The sequence below is a fragment of the Pleurodeles waltl genome, chromosome 8 (genome assembly GCF_031143425.1).
Source record: "Pleurodeles waltl isolate 20211129_DDA chromosome 8, aPleWal1.hap1.20221129, whole genome shotgun sequence".
Taxonomy (NCBI): Eukaryota; Metazoa; Chordata; class Amphibia; order Caudata; family Salamandridae; genus Pleurodeles; species Pleurodeles waltl.
Genome location: NC_090447.1, coordinates 249,373,461 through 249,398,675, shown reverse-complemented (window position 1 = coordinate 249,398,675; position 25,215 = coordinate 249,373,461). Strand labels below are relative to the sequence as shown.

General features: G+C 45.4%; 1 protein-coding gene across 1 annotated transcript in view; it reads right to left on the bottom strand.

Moving 5' to 3' along the window:
- Positions 1-25,215, bottom strand: part of C8H21orf91 (chromosome 8 C21orf91 homolog) — a 107,354-nt gene that overhangs the window by 32,643 nt on the left and 49,496 nt on the right. Inside the window, exon 3 of the mRNA XM_069204104.1 lies at positions 14,955-15,488. Coding sequence (XP_069060205.1) covers positions 14,955-15,488 — 534 coding nt within the window. The remainder of the gene's footprint in view (positions 1-14,954; positions 15,489-25,215) is intronic.

Genomic DNA, 25,215 nt, shown 5'->3' with positions numbered 1-25,215 from the left:
GCATCCCAGCTCTTACCCTGGTACCCACCTTTGTTTTGGGTTGTGTCTCTGGGCCCACCCACCTGGTCTGGTTTTTGGGGGCCTACAGGGGACTCTTTTTCTTTGTTTCTAGTGTCACCCACTTTCTCCTGGGGAGGCTTTGTAACCCCTTTCTTTTGGTCACCCCCAGTGGAAGTTTTGGTTACCCTAGTCTTGACCCAGTGGTCTGCCTTCTTTCCCAATTCTTGGGGAGAAATTGGACCTAGGTCTACCAGATACTGATGCAACTTTTCATTGAAGCAGTTACTTAAAATGTGTTCTTTCATAAACAAATTATAAAGCCCAACATAGTCATACACTTCATTTCCAGTTACCCAACCATCCAGTGTTTTCACTGAGTAGTCAACATAATCAACCCAGGTCTGGCTTGAGGATTTTTGAGCCCCCCTGAATCTAATTCTATACTCCTCAGTGGAGAATCCAAAGCCCTCAATCAGGGTACCCTTCATGAGGTCATAAGATTCTGCATCTTTTCCAGAGAGTGTGAGGAGTCTATCCCTACACTTTCCTGTGAACATTTCCCAAAGGAGAGCACCCCAGTGAGATTTGTTCACTTTTCTGGTTACACAAGCCCTCTCAAAAGCTGTGAACCATTTGGTGATGTCATCACCATCTTCATATTTAGTTACAATCCCTTTAGGGATTTTCAACATGTCAGGAGAATCTCTGACCCTATTTATGTTGCTGCCACCATTGATGGGTCCTAGGCCCATCTCTTGTCTTTCCCTTTCTATGGCTAGGATCTGTCTTTCCAAAGCCAATCTTTTGGCCATCCTGGCTAACTGGATGTCCTCTTCACTGGAGTTATCCTCAGTGATTTCAGAGTTGTTGGTCCCTCCTGTGAGGGAACCAGCATCTCTGACTATTATTTGTGGAGTCAGGGCTTGAGAAGCCCTGTTCTCCCTAAATAGGACTGGTAGGGGGGAATTTTCCTCCAAGTCACTATCTTCATCCTCTGTGTTGCCATCCTCGGAGGGGTTGGCTTTTTCAAACTCTGCCAAAAGCTCCTGGAGCTGTACTTTGGTAGGTTTGGAGCCCATTGCTATTTTCTTTAGTTTACAGAGTGACCTTAGCTCTCTCATCTGTAGATGGAGGTAAGGTGTGGTGTCGAGTACCACCACATTCACATCTGTGCTAGACATTATGCTTCTAAAAGTTGGAATACTTTTTAAGAATCTAAAACTAGTTCTAGAATCTAATTCAAACTTTTACCAAACTTTTAAACTCTAAAAGAAATGCTAAACAGGATCTAACACTAGGCCCTAGCAGGTCTTTTAAGAATTTAGAAAACTTTTCAAATTGCAAAAATCAATTTCTAATGACAATTTTGGAATTTGTCGTGTGATCAGGTATTGGCTGAGTAGTCCAGCAAATGCAAAGTCTTGTACCCCACCGCTGATCCACCAATGTAGGAAGTTGGCTCTGTATGTGCTATTTCAAAGTAAGGAATAGCATGCACAGAGTCCAAGGGTTCCCCTTAGAGGTAAAATAGTGGTAAAAATAGATAATACTAATGCTCTATTTTGTGGTAGTGTGGTCGAGCAGTAGGCTTATCCAAGGAGTAGTGTTAAGCATTTGTTGTACATACACATAGACAATAAATGAGGTACACACACTCAGAGACAAATCCAGCCAATAGGTTTTGTATAGAAAAATATCTTTTCTTAGTTTATTTTAAGAACCACAGGTTCAAATTTAACATGTAATATCTTGTTTGAAAGGTATTGCAGGTAAGTACATTAGGAACTTTGAATTATTTCAATTGCATGTATACTTTTCAAGTTAATCACAAATAGCTATTTTAAAAGTGGACACCGTGCAATTTTCACAGTTCCTGGGGGAGGTAAGTATTTGTTAGTTTTACCAGGTAAGTAAGACACTTACAGGGTTCAGTTCTTGGTCCAAGGTAGCCCACCGTTGGGGGTTCAGAGCAACCCCAAAGTTACCACACCAGCAGCTCAGGGCCGGTCAGGTGCAGAGTTCAAAGTGGTGCCCAAAACGCATGGGCTCCAATGGAGAGAAGGGGGTGCCCCGGTTCCAGTCTGCCAGCAGGTAAGTACCCGCGTCTTCGGAGGGCAGACCAGGGGGGTTTTGTAGGGCATCGGGGGGGACACAAGCCCACACAGAAATTTCACCCTCAGCGGCGCGGGGCGGCCGGGTGCAGTGTTAGAACAAGCGTCGGGTTCGCAATGGAAGTCAATGAGAGATCAAGGGATCTCTTCAGCGCTGCAGGCAGGCAAGGGGGGGGCTTCCTCGGGGAAACCTCCACTTGGGCAAGGGAGAGGGACTCCTGGGGGTCACTTCTCCAGTGAAAGTCCGGTCCTTCAGGTCCTGGGGGCTGCGGGTGCAGGGTCTTTTCCAGGCGTCGGGACTTAGGTTTCAGAGAGTCGCGGTCAGGGGAAGCCTCGGGATTCCCTCTGCAGGCGGCGCTGTGGGGACTCAGGGGGGACAGGTTTTGGTACTCACAGTCGTAGAGTAGTCCGGGGGTCCTCCCTGAGGTGTTGGTTCTCCACCAGCCGAGTCGGGGTCGCCGGGTGCAGTGTTGCAAGTCTCACGCTTCTTGCGGGGAGATTGCAGGGTTCTTTAAAGCTGCTCCTTTGGATAAAGTTGCAGTCTTTTCGGAGCAGGTCCGCTGTCCTCGGGAGTTTCTTGTCGTCGTCGAAGCAGGGCAGTCCTCAGAGGATTCAGAGGTCGCTGGTCCCTTTGGAAGGCGTTGCTGGAGCAGAGTTCTTTGGAAGGCAGGAGACAGGCCGGTGAGTTTCTGGAGCCAAGGCAGTTGTTGTCTTCTGGTCTTCCTCTGCAGGGGTTTTCAGCTGGGCAGTCCTTCTTCTTGTTGTTGCAGGAATCTAATTTTCTAGGGTTCAGGGTAGCCCTTAAATACTAAATTTAAGGGCGTGTTTAGGTCTGGGGGGGTTAGTAGCCAATGGCTACTAGCCCTGAGGGTGGGTACACCCTCTTTGTGCCTCCTCCCAATGGGAGGGGGTCACAATCCTAACCCTATTGGGGGAATCCTCCATCTGCAAGATGGAGGATTTCTAAAAGTTAGAGTCACCTCAGCTCAGGACACCTTAGGGGCTGTCCTGACTGGCCAGTGACTCCTCCTTGTTGCTTTCTTTGTTCCCTCCAACCTTGCCGCCAAAAGTGGGGGCCGTGGCCGGAGGGGGCGGGCAACTCCACTAAGCTGGAGTGCCCTGCTGGGCTGTGACAAAGGGGTGAGCCTTTGAGGCTCACCGCCAGGTGTTACAGCTCCTGCCTGGGGGAGGTGTTAGCATCTCCACCCAGTGCAGGCTTTGTTACTGGCCTCAGAGTGACAAAGGCACTCTCCCCATGGGGCCAGCAACAAGTCTCTAGTGTGGCAGGCTGCTGGAACTAGTCAGCCTACACAGACAGTCGGTTAAGTTTCAGGGGGCACCTCTAAGGTGCCCTCTGGGGTGTATTTTGCAATAAAATGTACACTGGCATCAGTGTGCATTTATTGTGCTGAGAAGTTTGATACCAAACTTCCCAGTTTTCAGGGTAGCCATTATGATGCTGTGGAGTTCGTGTAAAACAGACTCCCAGACCATATACTCTTATGGCTACCCTGCACTTACAATGTCTAAGGTTTTGCTTAGACACTGTAGGGGCACAGTGCTCATGCACTGGTACCCTCACCTATGGTATAGTGCACCCTGCCTTAGGGCTGTAAGGCCTGCTAGAGGGGTGTCTTACCTATACTGCATAGGCAGTGAGAGGCTGGCATGGCACCCTGAGGGGAGTGCCATGTCGACTTACTCATTTTGTTCTCACTAGCACACACAAGCTGGTAAGCCGTGTGTCTGTGCTGGGTGAGGGGTCTCTAGGGTGGCATAATACATGCTGCAGCCCTTAGAGACTTCCCTGGCATCAGGGCCCTTGGTACCAGAGGTACCAGTTACAAGGGACTTATCTGGATGCCAGGGTGTGCCAATTGTGGAATCAATGGTACATTTTAGGTGAAAGAACACTGGTGCTGGGGCCTGGTTAGCAGGGTCCCAGCACACTTCTCAGTCAAGTCAGCATCAGTATCAGGCAAAAAGTGGGGGGTAACTGCAACAGGGAGCCATTTCTTTACACAATGTGTAAAGCATTTGCACAACACGCACAGAGCACTATCCCTACCACAAAGGAAACACACCACCAAGTTATATCAAAATAAACTGTATTGTACACATCTTTAGACCAAACAAACGTCAGTAATACCCTGCTACCCAAGCAGTTCTCAGAACATTGCACAGTTCTACTACTCTGTAGATATCAACAGTAGTCACATATAACACAGGTTACTCATTATTCTTCAAAATATGCAGCAGTCAGGAAAACATTACTTTAGAAATGCACTTGTCATGAAAGTATCATAAATGCCCATACCAGGAACATTAGAAAACATACAGCAAGTCATGAAAACATATCAGCACAGCATGCCCATAAAAGAAACATTAGCAAATATATGGCACATCATAAGAGAAACAGGTTAGCATACAATGCTCAAAGTACCCGTTTTATATATGAGGAGCACCTGCAGTGCCACGAGCCAAATGGGGCCCCCTGTGCTTCTTGGCGCCAAACGGGGGCTGTTTTATAGTTAGGGGAAGGGAGGGCGGAACACCCCCCCTCGGTTTTGATACAGGGGCCCCTCCTGCCCACGACCTCGTTAACCCCTGCACCAAGCAGTTACACAGGACAGGAGCCACAGCACCCAGCCCCTGGGGACACAAAGGGGGAGCACAGGGCGGCAGGGCCCATCAACAGGCCATCACAAAAGGGAAGCAGACAGTGGCAGTTCCTCCAAGTGTCCAAGCAGGTCACAGGTCATCATAGCAGTCCAATGCGGTTCCTGGTGAATCCCCTCCAGCAGCATTCTGTGTCCAGTTACAAGCATGTTTACAGTCCAGAGTGTCTTCAAAATGTGGGGTAAAATCCCCTGTACTTATACTCAGTTTTGCAAAGCTTTAACAAAGAGTGGGAGAGGAGGTTCCAACTAGTTACAACTGTTTCTGGGGAGCGGGGAGTGTGCCCTCTCTCCTCCAGCACAGACTCCAAACATCAGTTGGGGGTAAACAAGCCCTTTGTGTGAGGCCAGGGCACAGCCTTAGCAGATGCAAGAGTGCCCCGCCTCCCCTTCTCTCAGCCCAGGAAAACTATTGAAAATGCAGATGCACCTCGGACACTTCCACGCTTCCTGTGTACAGGCTGTCTGAAAAGTATGCACAAAGCCCAACTGCCACTCTGCCCAGACATGGATAGGAGTCAAGCTGCTCTGGTGTTTTACCAGTCATAAGCACGGAGAAATGCTCACTTTCTAGAAGTGGCATTTCTGTACTGATAATAATAAAAAAAATCCACCTACACCAGTGAACAGCATTGCTCGCTACCATTCCAACCATACCAAACATGCCTACGCTAACCCTCATAAATCTACGCCCCCTAGACATAAGGTAGGCATTTCCAATGCAATCCTATGAGAAGGCAGCACTCCCAGCAGTGAGAAACGAAACAGGCTGTTTGTCACTACCAAGACAGACCATGCAACCAGGAACATGTGCTGCCTTCTACATACATAGCACCCTGCCCATAGGGCTTGCTAGCCCCTACCTTTGGGGTGACTTACACGTTGTAAAAGGGGAGTTCTGGGTCTGGCAAGTAAATTTAGATGCCAGGTCCCTGTGGCAGAAAACTGCAAACGCAGTCCAGGTATGAAAGGCTACTTCAGTGGGTGACACAAGCAGAGCTGCAGGCCCACTAGTACCATTTAATTTACAGGCCCTGGGTATAGGGATACCACTGTACAAGGGACTTATAGATAAATTAAATGTGCCAATTAGGTGTAAGCCAATCATAACAACTTTAGAAGGGAGAGCACCTGCATTTTAGCACTGATCAGCAGTGATAAAGTCCAAGGTAAGAACCTGCTGTCATAGTGGAGGGAAGTTTCTTATTCTTTCATGCCAGGAGGATTCTTTAACTTTTCTGAAAGGAAAAGGGGGCATACCTTTAAGGGGAAGGTCAGGTGTAGATTCAAGTTTCATTTTGGTCCACTGCACAGGGACATACAGAGTATTGGTAAAGCACTTGAAGAGATTGCTAAGTGCCGTCAGGCTTCACACAGTGACTCATCACAAGCTTACAGAAGGGTGGCACAATAATGGTCATTCACTGAATTAACAGAATTTGGCAGTCTGTGGGGAAATTGTGAAGATAAAGACAAGGGGAAATCAGATGGACAAGTTGCTACTAATGTGTACCCAGCATGCACACAAGCATAAAAACAACTTCGGTGACCCTGTAGGAGACCGGAGACTCAAACAGCAAGGAATGGATCACAGTCCCTGTATCATCAATTCCTTGGATAGCCACTCCAAAAGCACCCCACTTAACCACTGCTGTTGACAATGCACGCTGAAAGACTGTCCACGTGGGCAAACTGATAAAATCAGCATGCCTTCATCTACTAATGCTTAGAACCTGAAACTTTAGCCTGCTGACACCAAAACCCCTACTAACGTTCATTGCCTTCCCATATATGTTGTATATAATTTAAAATCTTATGTTGTCTACAGCACTGTTTGCTCTCACTATTTTCTTACATAGGGGCCAATAGAAAAAAAAAATAACAGTATCATCCAGGCAGCTAAAAGCCTAGGTTTTCAGGGTAATCCTCGAGTAACAGCTAAGGGCACTTCTAAGAAAAATATGCATGTGGAAAAAAAGATGCTAAATTTGATGGACTGTGCATATGTAATTTCTGTTTCACACATTTGTGTTAGATGCAGAAATCCCTTATAGTAGGTGCAAGTTTAGAAGTGCACTGGTTGTGGGAAAAGGCATTTCCAATAATTATAACACTTGAATTTGAGGGTGTTCGCATTAGCAATGGGGCTTCTTTGGGAACACCTATTTTTTGACTTGCAGTTTTGTCTGTGGAACATTAAGCTACAAGAGGGTTTTCTGCACTATAATTGGCATCTGCTAGCCTACAAATCCACATACAGATTCTATGAACCAGGAGCTGAAACAAGTGGATGCCGTCAACTTTGGGCACGCCCATGTTTCACTTGGACACACAAAAATATTATAAGACTTAGCCTTTTAGGGCAAACTCACCATCTCTGAAGGAACAAGTTACTTATCGTTAGTAGCAAATTTTCTGGTGATTGTAGATTGTAAGGAAATGCCTCCTTGGCATGGTTACCCCCTGACTTTTTGCCTTTGCTGATACTAGGTTTTGAATTGAAAGTGTGCTGAGGCCTGCTAACCAGGCCCCAGCACCAGTGTTCTTTCCCTAACCTGTACTTTTGATTCCACAATTGGCACACCCTGGCATCCAGATAAGTCCCTTGTAACTGGTACCTCTGGTACCAAGGGCCCTGATGCCAGGGAAGGTCTCTAAGGGCTGCAGCATGTATTATGCCACCCTAGAGACCCCTCACTCAGCACAGACACACTGCTTACCAGCTTGTGTGTGCTAGTGAGAACAAAATGAGTAAGTCAACATGGCACTCCCCTCAGGGTGCCATGCCAGCCTCTCACTGCCTATGCAGTATAGGTAAGACACCCCTCTAGCAGGCCTTACAGCCCTAAGGCAGGGTGCACTATACCATAGGTGAGGGTACCAGTGCATGAGCACTGTGCCCCTACAGTGTCTAAGCAAAACCTTAGACATTGTAAGTGCAGGGTAGCCATAAGAGTATATGGTCTGGGAGTCTGTTTTACACGAACTCCACAGCACCATAATGGCGACACTGAAAACTGGGAAGTTTGGTATCAAACTTCTCAGCACAATAAATGCACACTGATGCCAGTGTACATTTTATTGTAAAATACACCACAGAGGGCACCTTAGAGGTGCCCCCTGAAACTTAACCGACTATCTGTGTAGGCTGACTGGTTCCAGCAGCCTGCCACACTAGAGACATGTTGCTGGCCCCATGGGGAGAGTGCCTTTGTCACTCTGAGGCCAGTAACAAAGCCTGCACTGGGTGGAGATGCTAACACCTCCCCCAGGCATGAGCTGTAACACCTGGCGGTGAGCCTCAAAGGCTCACCCCTTTGTCACAGCACCGCAGGACACTCCAGCTAGTGGAGTTGCCCGCCCCCTCCGGCCCCGGCCCCCACTTTTGGCGGCAAGGCCGGAGAAAATAATGAGAACAACAAGGAGTCACCACTGACCAGTCAGGACAGCCCCTAAGGTGTCCTGAGCGGAGGTGACTAACTTTTAGAAATCCTCCATCTTGCAGATGGAGGATTCCCCCAATAGGATTAGGGATGTGACCCCCTCCCCTTGGGAGGAGGCACAAAGAGGGTGTACTCACCCTCAGGGCTAGTAGCCATTGGCTACTAACCCCCCAGACCTAAACACGCCCTTAAATTTAGTATTTAAGGGCTCTCCCTGAACCTAGAAACTAGATTCCTGCAACCACAAGAAGAAGGACTGCGAGCTGAAAGACCCCTGCAGAGGAAGACCAGAAGACACCAACTGCCTTGGCCCCAGACTTACCAGCCTGTCTCCTGCTTTCCAAAGAACCCTGCTCCAGCGACGCTTTCCAAGGGACCAGTGACCTCTGAATCCTCTGAGGACTGCCCTGCTTCGAAAAAGACAAGAAACTCCCGAGGACAGCGGCACTGCTCCAAAAGAACTGTAACTTTGTTACAAGGAGCAGATTTAAAGACCCCTGCAACTCCCCGCAAGAAGCGTGAGACTTGCAACACTGCACCCGGCGACCCCGACTCGACTGGTGGAGAACAACCAACTCAGGGAGGACCCTCCGGCGACTCTACGACTGTGAGTAACCACAGTTGTCCCCCCTGAGCCCCCACAGCGACGCCTGCAGAGGGAATCCCCAGGCTCCCCCTGACCGCGACTGCCTGAACTCCATTTCCCGACGGCTGGAAAAGACCCTGCACCCGCAGCCCCCAGCCCCTAAAGAAACGGAACTTCTGTGCAGGAGTGACCCCCAGGAGGCCCTCTCCCTTGCCCAGGTGGTGGCTACCCCGAGGAGCCACCCCCCCCTTGCCTGCCTGCATCGCTGAAGAGACCCCTTGGTCTCCCATTGAAACCTGAAGGAAACCCGACGCGTGTTTGCACACTGCACCCGGCCGTCCCCACGCTGCTGAGGGTGTACTTTCGGTGCTACTTTGTGTCCCCCCCGGTGCCCTACAAAACCCCCCTGGTCTGCCCTCCGAAGACGCGGGTACTTACCTGCTGGCAGGCTGGAACCGGGGCACCCCCCTTCTCTCCATTATAGCCTATGTGTTTTGGGCACCTCTTTGACCTTTGCACCTGACCGGCCCTAAGCTGCTGGTGTGATAACTTTGGGGTTGCTCTGAACCCCCAACGGTGGGCTACCTTGGACCAAAAACTGAAACCTGTAAGTGACTTACTTACCTGTTGAAACTAACAATAACTTACCTCCCCCAGGAACTGTGAAAATTGCACTAAGTGTCCACTTTTAAAACAGCTTATTGTGTTTTATGCAAAAAGTATACATGCTAAAGTAATGATTCAAAGTTCCTAGAGTACTTACCTGCAATACCTTTCAAAAGAGCTATTACATGTAAAATTTGAACCTGTGGTTCTTAAAATAAACTAAGAAAACATATTTTTCTAGAACAAAACCTATTGGCTGGATTTGTCTCTGAGTGTGTGTACCTCATTTATTGTCTGTGTGTATGTACAACAAATGCTTAACACTACTCCTTTGATAAGCCTACTGCTCGACCACACTACCACAAAATAGAGCATTAGTATTATCTCTTTTTACCACTATTTTACCTCTAAGGGGAACCCTTGGACTCTGTGCATGCTATTCCTTACTTTGAAATAGCACATACAGAGCCAACTTCCTACATAGATTTTTCACCTTCGGTCTATTTTCCCAGGTGTCACACTGGCTCTGGAAATTTTTCAGCAGTACCCCTGAGCGCCGGCAGTGACATTGCACGGCTCCACAATGACACTGTTTATAGGTGCCACCTATGTGCGCTGATGTCAACTGTTTTTTGAGCGGTATGCGCCTTCCGACACGCAGACCAATCACAGATTGGTTTGGACCAGTGTGCAAATCTATGACATAGGACCTTTTTGGATGGAAGAGACTCCAGTTCACAGAACAGGGAAAATGGGCAGACTGATGAGGAACCAGTGGTTAGATGGAGTCTCTTCCAGAAAAAGCATTACCACATGTATTTAACCAGTTCTTCTGAGAGACCTCCAACCACAGATTCCTGATCATTTGATTAGATTCGAAAAGGATATCATCCAGGAGGTGACCCCAAGAACTGGCTCACATCAAAAAGTTCTGCCCGACCGAACAGGCAAAGTACCTAAAATGACACACGTTCTGACAATAGTGCTTTGTGAATGTATGGAGTGAAGCCATTTAGCAGCCTGGGAAAAAATCCAGAACAGGCACTCCACATGCCAATGCAGCCTTATCTCTGGCGGTATGAGCAAGCAATCCCACCTGAGGCTGCATTTTAGCCTGTGCATAGCAAATTTTAACTCACATTACAGTTGAACAGGAGATGGTCCTGTTCTGCACTGTCTTGCTCTTCTCTGCGCCAGCAAGTCAAATAAAGAACTAATCATCCACACAGTGTTCTATGATTGATGTAAAAACTTAGGGCTCTTCTCGGATTTAACTGGTGGAGTCTTTTCTCCTCCTTAGAGGGGTGAAGTGGAGCAAAGTGCATGAGGGGGCAGATGTTTTGCCAGACAAAAAGGAGTTACCGGCTTTGGAAAATAAGAGGCTCGAGTCCCCAAATCCAGTTTGCCTGGGTAGAACATGGTGTATGTCGGGTTGATACAGAGGGATGGCAGCTCTATCAACTGCTGCACTGATGTTATGGCAATGAGCAAGGCTGTCTTGAGGATACGTAGCCACGAAGGACAGCTTTGCATGGGTTCAAATGGGAGTACACATAAGGAACCTAAAAAACACATTTTAATCCCACTGGGGCATAACGAACTGAAGAGGAGGAGGAAACAAATGTTGCATACCTTTCAAAGAAAGCATCACAAGAGGTGGCAAACAAATATATTGATCCTACAACCTCAAAAATCTGAAAGGCCAGATATGTACCCTTTAACTGTGCCAAAAGCAAAGCCTTGTCGGACAATGCAAACAAGCATTGGCAGTGCCAATAGGTGTCACCTACGCAATGTGTTTTAGCCATGTTGTACAACAGTGTTGGTGCTTTTAGCACGGCTAAACGTTAGTCGCATGGTGTGGAGTGGAGTGGGACAGATTGGGGTAGAGTGGTGCGGGGTAGAGAAGAGTAGGGTAAATTGGAATGGAGTAGAGAGGGGTAGACTGGAGTTGCAGGGGTATACTGGAGTGGGGTGGAATGGGATAGATTGGAGTACAGTATATTGTACTGGGGTAGAGTGGGGTAGATTGGAATGTACTGGGAAAGACTAGAGTGGGTTAGATTGGGGTAGGTTGGAGTGGGGTCGGGTAAATGAGGGCGGGATGGAGTGTAGTGGGGTAGACTGGGTGCACTTGAGTGTGGCAGATTGAAATGGAGTGGGGTAGACTGAAGTGGGATAGAGTGGAGTAGGGTCGACTGGATTGGACTGGAGTAGATTGGATAGAGTGGGGTAGATTTGACTAGAGTGGGGTACAGTGGGAGATTAGTGTGGGGTAGATTGGGGTGAGTGGGGGAAGAATGTGGTAGATTAGAGTGTGGTAGACTGGAGTGGGGCTGGATAGAGTGGAGATTGGAGTGGAGATTGCAGTGGAGTGGGAGATTGTGGTAGACTGGAGTGGGGTAGAATCGGGTGGAGCTGGGTAGACTGGAGTGGAGCGGGGTAGAGTGGAGTAGTGTATACTCAAATGATTTGGGGAAGATTGGATTAGAGTGTGTAGAGGTAGTTAGAATAGAGTGGATTGGAATGGGTTAGAGTGAGTGGGATAGATTGGAATGGAGTATAGTGGAGTGGGGGAGATTCGGGTAGGCTAGAGTGGTGTGGGGTAGACTGGACTTGAATAGACTGGTGTAAACCGGAGTGAAGTGGGGTAGATTGGAGTGAGGTGAGGTGAGAGGAGTGGTGTTGAGTGGAGGGGCACAGAGTGGAGTAGCGTTGAGTGCCTTATAGTAGAGAGGAGTGGAGTGGCATGTCCTAGAGTGTAGAGTTGTAGAATGAGGTGGAGTGGCACAGAGTGGAGAGGCATAGAGTAAAGCGGAGTGATGTAGAGTAGAGTGGGGTAGTGTGAAGTATGCATGGTGTGGTAGCGTACTGTCAATACAGACAACACATTTTCAATTGAAATGACCATTACATTTGCAAAGACATGCAATTTTGCTGAGCACAAACGTTAATATGTGGAAATGCCATCACCTAGTGTACTGTGTGTTTTGATCGTAGGAAAGTATTTATTTCCACTTCACTTCAGAAAGACAAAAAATAAACTTAATTTTGTACTTTCCTAATTCTGATATATCAGCACAGTGCAATTTTTGTTGTGTGCTTGAAAAAAGCCTTTCTGTTTCACAGTAAGATTACAACAAGAATTAGATAAGAACAAGATTTAAAGGCCTAGTTAGAGAAAACAAGCACTTGGAAGGATACAGTAAAAAAGGGTGCTCTACTAGATGGATGAATGCCAGCTGGACAGCCTAAAGCAAATGAAGCCATCAAATAGAAAGCCTGCAAATGAGAGTTTCAAACCAAAAAGCCCATGGTCAGCAATGGGGGGGGAATATTCCCAGGGAAGCTTTCAGAATGTCCACAAGATGTCGTTACTACTATGGGTTGCGTGTCTTTGTCCTTTGTCTATCTGCCATGGGTTGCGAATCCGGAATGGATTCAGCATAGGCTTCTGTGCTGAGCCCGTTTCGGGTCCAGAGGGCCCAAATGATGCAGAGGGCGGACCTATCTGCAGAAGCCCAAATTGGGGCCAAAGGCACACCAGAAGGAGATGACAGCATGCATGGCCTTACCAAATTCCTCTATTTTTTGCAGAGTCACCGTCTGCCCTTGGAACTCTGGTTGTTGCGGAACAAGTGTTGGAATCGGCTCACATGACCCGATCAGAGACGGGTAGGCACATTGGTGCCTACTCTGCAGCTCGAGTGTGGCAGGAAAGGGCTAAATCCCACTTAGACTTCTTTCACTTCTTGTTAGACTTGCCCTAAATCTACCACAGTGGGGATGATCTGTCATGGGAAGAACTTTGGAAACAGGACCTTCTCTTCAATCTTAACTGGTCACAGCTTGGAGTATTTAGGTGTTTCATGACATGGGGCTTTGCTTCCTGTTCCCGAATGCCCTTAGGATGCATAAAGGCACATTCTCTGCAGGCTTTTGAGTTGTGATCTAACCCCAGGCACAACACAGGCAAACCTGGTGAGGATCTGTCACAGACATTCGTTTGTGACAGTCCCTACATTGTTGAAACCTAAGGTTTTGGAAGGTGACATTTCTTTAGCACACTCATAGAAGTAATTTTAAAAGAAAAACTGCCTCAAAGAGATCAAGGGAGGCTCATGATCAGCGTTTGCAGACATGGAAAGAAACAAAACTGATGTCAGTGTGCATGGGTGATGCTTATATATGACTCAACTCATCACTTTCGAAGTGGAACAATTCCATAACACAGCAGAGCAATTCCACTACTGTTGCACAGGTTTGCTGCTGAAAATGTCCCAAATCCAGTCTGATGCCTGGGAAAATATTTAAAAAGCGAGGGCTCTACAGTTAGAAGACCAGCAGAAAGAAGTGTTTGGTACATCAAAGTTTCCTTTGAATGTATTCTCTCTTTGCAGCATGTCTAATAAACATTGTTTGTTGAGGTTCTAATTCTTGCATTTTGCCAGTCCTGTGACGTGATCTATTGCTCGTGACTGGACGCAGGCTTTCTTAATTTTCAGCATAAAAAAAATATACATGTTCACTGAAAAACCTTGTAACCAACATTTACTCATTCAAGCCCTTTACTACCAGCCAAAAATTATTCATGTTTTTAAGAATAACAGAGAATCGATGTGGAAGTCGGATCCCTTTCAATTATGAAATGTTGATAATTTTGTATGTCAGGGCAGTATTATATAAAAGGCCGCTGAAATTATGCGATTCTGCGGTATCTGAGTGTTCTGCATAAATATGCATTTCCTACATAGTCACACATCTTCAGGACAACGTGCAGATTTCAACAAAAATATTTCTAACACAAATGGGTAAATATTAAAAAAAAAAAATTAAAATAAAAATACAAAAGCACACACTTGCTGCTAAACAAAGTTTAACTCGTCACCTTTCAGTTGCCCACTGATGCAGTATGGTATTAATAAAGTGAACCATTTGCCCAGACAATACTGAAATAATATTGCCACAGATTCTGCTGTATTATAATATAATTTGCCTCTCATTATGATTAGGTAAGTCAACCTTGTCGCACAATCTACTCTTCCACATAATTCCAAAAATCCTTGCCAACAATGTTTCAAGCATGGTAAACACAAAGGAAGCTAGAAACGGAGCATATCGAAAGGCAGATTCCTTATTCTGATAGTGTGATAGGTCAACAACTACTTTGCAGCATACAACCCCATAGGATAAGCAAATATTTCGACAGCTTAAAGGTCATCTATATCTACACATGTGCATTGTAATTTTATGCTGACTCTTTTGGGTTGTTGTCTTAGAGCTGGGTTGTGAGTGTCCTGTGTATCATTCATGGTTATAATCTAATCTCCGGGCTCATGATCAAATGACTCAAATAGCAGATCTTTTAGGGATATCAGTATGGCTTGTAGATTTAACATACCTTAATTTACCTTGTACAGTATGGCAGCTGAAATTCACAAATTAACACGAAAATGCAATGTTTGTGAATTTGAATTTTCTAAAAAATTAAAATTATACACATGGTATACCACTGCTCACAAAGACTTACACTCTTCTCTCTTGAAATGAGGAGGTCTTCCTTGATTGCTGGTTTTGGGGTCATGTGTAGATTTTTCAGTCGCTTCCCCCTTTGGTGGGTTTGACCACACAACACTTCTGTGGCAGAAAGTGGCCCCTGCATTCTGTAACATATCCAGTCCAAATCCTGTGGATTGTCTCCGGTTCAAAATATCTTGTGAACACTGTGAGAAAGTTCCAGCACTTCCATCAATCCACTTTGAGGTATACCGAGGTACTTCTGAATCAAACTGTGGCAACAACGTCCTATCACCTTGATGCTTGTAACCGTAAGGCTGGTTTTGTGACGTTTTGGGGTATTCAGAGTCTGCGTATAAATCCTTATTCTGTGCATACTGAACAATCCAATTGATTTTTTTGCTTAAAATAGTTTTGACTCCTTCATAGGTGCTTTTCGAGAGTTTAGATCGTGGACAGTCTTGGTTAGCAATTAAATGATATTTCTCAAAACAATCTTTATGTCCCCTTAATGACCTGGTATGTAAAAGGCTGGATCTCGACACCCCTAGAAATAAATACAAAAAATAGATATTTTTCTGATTTAATCATACACGACAAAGAAAAAGAAAATCAACACTTCAATACAAACATTAACAAGGTTCCTGATCCCATTATTTTTTTTCAAATGTTTTCAAAAGCAAGACCAAGAAGAACAAGTTACTTACCCTCAATAAAGTTCTTTTTGGTAGATACACCTCTAGACTATTACCCATGCGTCAGACTGGTTGCTTATGTTTTAACGCAGTGCTTCTAGGTGGCATTGTGCGGGTCTGTGTTGGTTTATTTCCAAACAAGAAGAGATAGATGGGAGCTGCATATAAGCACTACCCCTGGAGTTTCTTGGTAGAGTCTTTCCGCTCCCTCAGATGAAGAGCTCAAAACAATCAGAGGTATCAGTATGCAGATCTATAATTGGGAACTTTTTTAGGTGACAGGAGACCACTACACCTGATGGAGAGTTAGGAAGGTAGTGAGCAGTCTGCAGTTCGAGTAATCACCAAAAAGTGTTACCGAAGAGAAGTAACTTGCTCTTCTGACGCATACTTCTAACTGCAGATTTCGCAAATTTAGAATAGATATTAAACAAGTACCTCTCCATGGTGGAGAGTCTGTGGTGCAAGCACGGACTAAAAAGTCCTGCAGGACCAAACAGCCAAAATGCTATTCCTTCCAGACTACGTTGTCAAAGGAGAAGTGCTTAATGAATGTGTGCAGTGATGTCCATGTCTGGGCCAGACCGATCTCAAGAACCAGCACCAACAGCAGCCTGGGCCCTGGTGGCATGAGCACCTGGCCCTTCAAGAAGCAGCTTCTTGGGCAATGCACTTTTCTGCACAGCCTTGCCTTTCTTTGCTCTGGAGAATCCGACAAATAGCTGATCCTCCAGCAGAGGATCTTTGGTGTGATAAATAACTAAAACAAAAGCTCTCCTGGGATTCAGTCAATGGACTCTCTCCTTTTCTTTCGAGGGGTGAGGTGTTGGTAAGAACAATGTTAGTTTGTGCCATGTGAAACCGGAGTTAACACTTTGAGCAGGAAGGTGGCCTCATCTACAACACCAACTTGTCTGGGAAAAAGGTACAAATATAGACCCTCAAGCTCACTTGTGACAAGCTGAAGTGATTGAGATGAGAAAGATTATTTTGAAATAGAGGAGATGAAGCGAACAGCTCAGCCCAAGTTTGAAAAGGGTACACTTTAGCAAAGCCAGGACCAATTTGATGCCCTAAATGCTTTGGGGGGGGGGGGGGGGGGGGGGGGAAAGAGAGAGGGGGAACATGCATGTCAAATCTATAATAAAGTAAGTGCATCACAACAGATGACTTAAAGGACAAACGGAAGAGGGACACAAGAGGCAGACAAATAACCTTTAATAGTGCCCACTCCAAGGCCTTGCTGAGACAAAACAAATAGTAAAACACCAGTGTGCCATGTAAGGCCTCCGAGTTGCTGACTCCACACCAAGCCACAAATATGTACTAACATGCTGCGAAGATAAATTTTATATGAAGGCAACTGAACATGAGGATGACCGGCAACTTCATGATGCAGACTAAACAAAGTCACCTGCTCCTACTCAATCTCCACGCATGGGAGGTGTGGACTGCGCAGGGTCTGATGCAGAAGGCTAATCTGGTGCCGCAGCTTTGCCCAATGGAGAGGCACTACAATGGATCAGGCCCAATCATTCCTGATCTTCTTCAGAAATCAGGACAGGTGAGGCAGTGACGGAAAGGCCTATAGAGAGACCACTGCTCCACCGTAGTGTCTCCAAGAGGGAGAGTTCTTGGAAACTTCCACAAGCAGTAGTTTTGATACTGCATGTTAGATGGCACTGAAAGATCTAGCCAGGACTAACCCCACTGACTCCTCAGACTACAACTGCCATTGGTGATTGGTAAAGCCGGCTGAGCTTGTCCACCCTGGCATTCAAAGATCCTGCCAGCTGGTTCATAATTAGGAAAGTGGCTTGAGGCTCCGGCTAACTCTAGGTTCTATGGCTCTTGGCTCTGCTTGTTGCTATACCACATGGTGGTGGTGTTGTCCATGAGAACCTGAACCAGCTTTGGCTTGATGAATAACAGAAGGCCTTACACACCAGGCAAATGGCCTGCAGCTCCAAAACACTCACGAGGAGCCAGATTTCTGCTTGAAACCAGAGTCCTCTGACCTCCTCTGCTCTCAGATGACCACTCCATCCTACAAGGGGCACATCGGTCACTAACTTCAGCTCTGGGTGGGAGAGGGAAAGGATTCTGCCACTGGTCAGGTTGCAGTCGAGCACCCACCACTGCAGAACTTGTGCAGTCCCCACCCTTAAACCTGGATGACACATCCAATAGATTTCCTTGGTGCTGGGCCAACTGAAACTTCAGATCGCACTGCAGAGCCCGCATATGCCACCTGGCGAAGTGGGCAAGCAGGATGCATTAGGCCAACAGGCTAAAAAGTCTCAGCGCTGCCCTCACCAAGATCCTGAACCGAGGCTGAAAGATCAAGATCATACCCTGAATGTTTTGTACTCATTACAACAAATGAAAGGCCCTGAACAGCACCATGCCCAATACAGCTTCTCTAAAACTACACCACTGCAAAGGAGACAGTTTGACTTCAGCTTGTTGATTGCGAACCCTATATATTCCAGGAGGTTCGACGTCATCTGAAGGGCATCTATGATGAATTATAGTAATGCCATCTTCAACAGTGAGTTGTCGATGTACAGGAACACTGGTATCATTAACATCTCGAGGTGGAAAGCGACCACCGGCGTCACTTTCGTGAGCACCAGAAGGGCACTTGTAAGGTCGAACTAGAGCATATCAAACTGAAACTGCTCCTTGCCAACCCTGAACAAACAGATAATGTCTGTGAGATTGCAGGATGGGCACAGAAAACTACACATCCTGCAAGTCCAAGGTGACCATCCACTTGCCCAGATACAAGACAGGAAGAACTTGGTCCAAAGTGAGCATTTAGGATGTCTCACTTCAGCGGAAAGCATTCAAAGGGTGAAATACAAAATGGTGCAAAGGACTCCATCCTGCTTCGGCACGAGCAAATGGTGGGAGTAGCAATATGTCCCTAATACCAAAGCTGGCATCCCATCAATGGCCCATTTGAACAACTAGCTTTGCAGGTGGAGGTCTAGTTATCATTTTTCGAGATACTGTTTACAACACTATATTTAGTACACAAACTGAACAGTTGTAGGTGATTTTAGTCTTCATACAGATAATACGAAAGACACAAAACGCGCAATTACAATGGAGTATGTTCACTGCATTTAATTTGGATCAATTGGTCCAAGCGTCTACTCACTCAGCTGGCCATATTTTAGATTTGGTTCCCACTAATCATCGTACCTTAAGAATAGACCACACATCTGAATTGACTTGGACGGATCATTTTACAGTCACTTTTAGTTGGAAGAAGTGTTAGCTAATAAGCAAAGTCTCTGAGGTCATGTATTTATTTTGGATATGTAATCAAACTGAAGATCATGACTTGATACACAGTTGAAAGAGCTCACTTTCAAAAGTAACTGGCAATTTGGAAGTCGATTTGAATTATGTCTTTCAGTGGTGAGACCATACGATTAGTAAGTTAGTACCATCTGTCCTATGTTAGCACCATTTGTCCTACACAATAAGATGGCACCATGGTTCTCACACGAACTAGCACTGGAAATTAAATAAATGTAAACATTTAGAACAGAAATTGAGAAAGTAATATGGGGCAGAATATAAAATAAAAAATAGAAGCTCTCAGTTAAAACCATCAAAATTACTTCAACAAATGTTCTACTGTGAGGATTCATAATTCAATCAATTGGCCACATGAGATTTTTCACATTACTAACCTTTTCGTATAGCCAAAGGTCTGTAACACAAGTTTAACCCCCAACAGAACTGTGCAGAAAAGTGTCAAAACTCGGTGAAGATTTAATAAAAAAAAAAATCTAATAATAATAATAAACACTTCATACAGGCTTCGACATGGATAATCAAGAAAATCGTGAGTGGATACGTCCTTTAAACACAGTCTCTAAAAACAATCCACGTTTTCTAAATTTGGGAGTATTTTCCATTATGTCATAGGTGTGACAAGATGCCAAGATTCTCAGTCACCTCGACCACCACTGCGGAGTCCCTAAGCTCAATGAAAGATACCTATTCAATATTGACATGCAAAAATTACTCAACGTTGGGGGCTGCTGGTAGGACTATTTGCAGGATCCTACTTCTATTTTAAGTTAGGGCCACAAATAGCATGGGTTTGACCTTATTGTGGACCTAATCCAGCAATTGTAAAAAACTAACAAATATTATATTGTAAACAACACCTGCCCTGTCAGTGTGGTTAGATTTCCTTTTACAGACACTCAAACTACCATTTTACATGATAATCAACTTTCTTCCCCTGAGAACTGTTGCTTGAAATTATATTTATCTCAACTTGAGAAAATGATGCCTGGGACACAACTGAACAGCAGGAAGTCAGGCGTCGCAATATAGACACTATGTAAGTGGACTTCTAGCACACACTGTGCACAAGTGCAGAAAGCAATAGAGCACTTCCTAACTATTCACGTGCTGGCAGATTTCCATAAAACGTCAATCGACATGTAGAGCTGCATTAACAGCCAGGAAAATGCCGCTCTTCAGAATGCAGCTTTAACTAGACCAGAAAATATATTTTTTGGAGCGCGAGTTGATAAAAACCTAGAACATTTGCCAAACGCTACTGAGACTGTGCAAAGCACCTGCAATATAAAGTCTGTTGCCATCATGGATCTGAACATGTGAGCCGATGTAAAAATGTGTAAATGTGCCCAAGAATGATATCTAAAGAAAAAAATGTTCTTTCAAGCTGTACAAAATTCCTTGTTTTTAACTGGCATGTTTAATGCTGCTCAACAAAGGCATGGAAATACTTATGATTATAGGCTCAATAATCACTTTATATGACAACGTATGATAAATTCGGACGCAGTTCGTGATGTGCCATTAAGTAATCTAAACAGCGTTACATTGTGTAACAGAATCACACACAGCTCCTCGCATACCGTGGCACTATTAAGAGCCACCCCCGGACGATAGAGCCGCTAAGAAATAGCACGCTCGGAGAGTCTCAAATAGCCTGCATTCGGTGTGTAAAATCCCCAGTAGGCTTCACAACAGCTCACACCCCCAACTTGGCCACCCACTAGGCCCTCGCATAACTTTCAGAACTAGCACTGAGTCGCGTTTATGGTTCTGCATTTTTCCCAGTTCTAGTCAGGTGTGGTAGAGCACAGTCACTTAAAGGCAACACATTTTCCACTGAAACGATCACTACATTTGCACAGACATACAGTTTTACTGATAAAACTATGCACAACAAATTCTACTGTGTGAAAATCTGGGTTCAGTGACCATTTCACATGAGCATCAGCAAGTACATTGATTTGTTTTGTTCCTATTAAAATCTTCGTTTACACCACACTTCAGAATTACCAAGAAAAATGTGCTTTCCTAACTGCTAATATATTCTGAAATATCTCTTCAGTTAATTTCCAAGTATTTACATGTTGTTGCTAGAAAAAAAGGCCATTTGGCACCTTACATTCACACTCCCTGTACCCAGCAAGATTGTTGCACTGTTCACTTTACCAATCCCTCTCATTTTTCAGTTAGGGGAAGAAAAGTAAATAAAGTAAGAAAAGTAAACACCAACCTCCCTTTTAGGAGAATAAAAAGCTACTTGTCAGAACCAGCACTGTCACGTTTATGGTTCTGCATTTTCCCCCAATCTCAGTCATGGCTCCACTGAACCATAATAATACAGCCGCAAAACAACACTCCCAGATCCCCTCATTTCCCTTCAGCAATAATAGACAGCACTTAAAATGTGTTTCTCTTAAGGTGTCCTGTTCAATACTTCCAACTAGATGATCATCTCTAAGAAACAGATTACATAATCATTCATTACCATCAGAGATCTTGCAGCACTGGGGTCATGTGGACTGAACCCCATTCCACCAAAAAGAAACCAGCATTGGTAAAAATCAAACAAGTCTCACCTCTGGCAACTATTTGTTTGCCAATCATTTTTAGTCATGCTGTACACCATGGGTACGCACAAACATTTCCACAAGGGTCAAAAAGTGTGATCTGTGGTGTGGCTTAGGGCCGTCTTGATGGCAGGCAGGGTGGGGGTAAGGGGTCGGTGGGGGGACAGTCAGAGGAGAGGTAAATTAAATGGAAATGTGGGCTTAGATGGAGCGAAGCCTCTAAATGATGCCCCAGTCTGTAGAATACACACAGATTTGACAATACTGTGTTATGCTGTATCTTAACTGCTATCTATCCACTGCACCCGTGGGTTAGCCTATTTTAGTAAATAAAATGTGCAAAGGAAGCAACAATTATTAAAATGGAGTGAAATAGATTCAGCCTCACAATCTCCTTTTCAGGTCGACACCTACCAGACAGCACTGCTTTCTGTTTTGCTGAAGACATTTTGGAGACTTTAAGAAAGCTGACTTAGGAATGCATTCCCCTGGTTGCTTATCATTTGTTTGGTGGGCTGTAACTCACATTTTCTGGCTTTCTATTTGCTGGCTGGCGTATCTTCTCACATTTGCTCCTCTGCATTCTAAGACTAAGGTCAAATGTCAAGCTATCTTTTCTGAGGGAGGTTGTTGTTTACTTTTCTTTCTCCAGCTTCAAAGTGAGACAAGTGGGTGTAGGATATTGGTCAAGCACACAACATCAAAAAATGAACTGTGTTGATGTTTCAGACTATATATAAATTCACACAAATGAAGCACTTTTTTGTATTTCTTAAGTGAAGTTAAAACAAATATTTGAATACGATCAGAACACATCAATACACTAGGTCACGATATTTGCACACATTATCATGTCTGATTTTATATCACTTGCTACCTGGCATAAAAGTGTTTCTAAGCATTCCTAATTTTTATAAATCAGAGACCAAACGAACAAACAAATTAATTTGGCAAAACCGGTAGGTCTTGCCTATGCGCGATCTATTGGCTTTGGTAGTGTGATTTAACCATTGTGTACACCAATGTGGCTGCTGTTCAGCATGGCTAAACGTTAGTAGTGTGGGGTGGGGTAGGGTACATTAGATTGGGGTAGGGTACATTAGATTGGGGTAGAGTAAAATGGGGTAGATGGGTAGAGTGGAGTGGGATAGATTAGCAGAGAGTGGAGTAGAATGGAGTGGGGTAGACTGGAGTGGGATAGATTGTAGTAAATTGAAGTGGGGTAGATTAGAGTGGAGGAGTTGGGTAGATTAGCGTGGTAGACTGGAGTGGAGTAGACTGAGGTTGAGGGGGATACACTGGGGTGGAGTTGGGTAGACTGGAGTACATAGAAGTAGGGTAGATCTATGTAAATTGGGGTAGAGTGCAGTGGGATATATTGGGGTAGGCTGGGAGGAGTAGGGTGAATTGAGGTAGATCGGAGTGGGGCAGACTGGAGTGGAATCGGGTGGACTGGAGTGACGAGAGATAGATTAGAGTGGGGTACACTGGGTGGATTATAGTAGGGTAGAATGGAGTGGGGTAGATTGGATTGAAGTAGACTTGGTAGACTAAAGTGGAGTATATTGAATGGAGGTACACTGGGGCAGAGGGGAGTAGATTGGGGCAAAGTGGGGTAGACTGGGGCAGAGTGGGGTAGATTTGAGTGGGATATATTGTGGTAGAGAATTGTAGATTGAGTGGGGTACAGTGGAGAGGAGTAGATTGGAGTGAGAGACTGGGTGGATTATGGTAGGTTAGATTGGAGTGGGATGGTGTAGAACCGAATGGGGTGGGATAGATTGGAATGGGGTCGATTGGGTTAGGGTGTGATAGGTAGATTGGAGGGGGACGCCGTGGTTTGTGGTGAAGTGGGTTACATTGAACTGGAGGTGGGGAAGACTTGGGTGGCATGTGGTGGATTGGAGCAGAGTCGAGACTGGCGTGAGATTGGGGAAGAGTTGGGTAGATTGGAGTGTAGCTGAGTAGATCAAGTTGGAGTGGGGTAGATTGGATGGATTAGAGTAGGGTAGATTGCAGTGGGTTAGACTGGAGTGGGTAAGTTTGGAGTGGGTAAGTTTGGAGTGGGATAGATGGATGTAGATTGGGGTGGAGTAGATTGGGGTGGATTGAAGTCAGTGGGGTAGATTCGAGTGGAGTGTGGTAGATAGATTGGAGTGGACTGGGATACATTAGAGTGGGATGGGGAGTCTGGAGTAGGGTAGATTGGAGTAGGGTAGATTGTGGTGGAGTGGGATAGACTGCAGGAGTATGGAGTGGGGTAAATTGGACTGGGTAATTTGAAGTGGGGTCAGGTAGACTGGAGTGGGTTGGATTGGAGTACATTGAAGTGAGGTGGATTGAAGTGGGGTGGATTGGAGTGGGGTGGTGTTTGTTAGTCAGTGGTGGAGTGTGGCAGAATGGGGTCGGTGGGGTAGATTATAGTGTAGTAGATTGGATCGAAGTGCAGTGGATTGGGGTAGACTGCAGTTGATCATAGTATAGTAGACTGAATTGTACTGGAGTGGATTGGGGTAGATTGTATCGTAGTGGATAGGGGTACATTGGAGTGGAATGTGGTAGATTGGGCTAGAGAGCGGCAGATTGGAGTGAGGTGGGGTAGATTAGGGTAGGATGGGTAAATTTGGGTGGGGTAGAGTGGAGTGTGGTAGATTGGAATAGAGTAGATTGGGATAGATTGTAGCAAAGTGGGGTGCGGTAGATTTTGGTACATTAGAGTCGATTGGGATGGACTGGAGACGATTGGGGTAGACTGGGTAGAGTGGAGTGGGGTAAGAGTTGCAAATTAGAGGGGTACAGAATGTAGTTTTGTGGAGTCGAGTGGTGTGTCGTACAGTGGAGTGGAAGGGCATAGAGTTGCATAGTTACATAAATCCTTTATTTACCGCGATGTGGCGGATGCGCAGCGGACTCGGGCCTCATAGGTGGTGAGAGTCCTCTGCTCTCAGCATACGGTTGTTATGAGACTTTTAAAGATTTTTAAAGCTGATTAGACGGTTTCTGTTTTAAGTCTGTTTCTATTTATATTTCTTTTTCATTTTAATTTGAAGTGTGAAAGTGTAGTGTGTGTGAAGATGTGTGCTCCCTGGCCCGTGTTCAGTATTTTAACCCTCCTCTGGTAAGTAGGGGTGCCTGTACAGTATTTTAACCCTCCTCTGGTCTTTTTTTGATTCCTGCCTCAGTTTCCTCGAGGTTGGGGGTTCTGGGTGAAGGCAGCCGGCATTTTTTTTTCCTTCGGCCGTCAGCACACTTAGAGGCACCATTTTGAGAGGGAAGCGGTCCAGTTGTTAAGACCTCATCCCAAAATCCTTTATTTACCGCGATGTGGTGGACGCGCACCGCTGGTGTGCCAAAGGCAAGCCCGTCTGCACCCGCCCGCACCAGACCGGGCCTGTCCCCCTGAACAAATTCCGACTTCAGAGCCCAGTTCTCCACCTCTTAAATACTCTTCAGATATCCTGCGTATGCTCAGACAGCCTGCTTCTAAAGGCTGTCAGGGATGTTTGGATCTAAGCAATAGTAGATGGAGTTGTTCTATCTGTCAGTGGTCACCCCACCCGACTAAAATAAAGACACAGCCAGTATTGAAAGCTCATTTTTCTTTTTTTTCTCATTAATTGCCGCTCTATGGTCCACCATAAAATGGACATAAATATTTTTCTGAGTGAGGTGCAGCCTT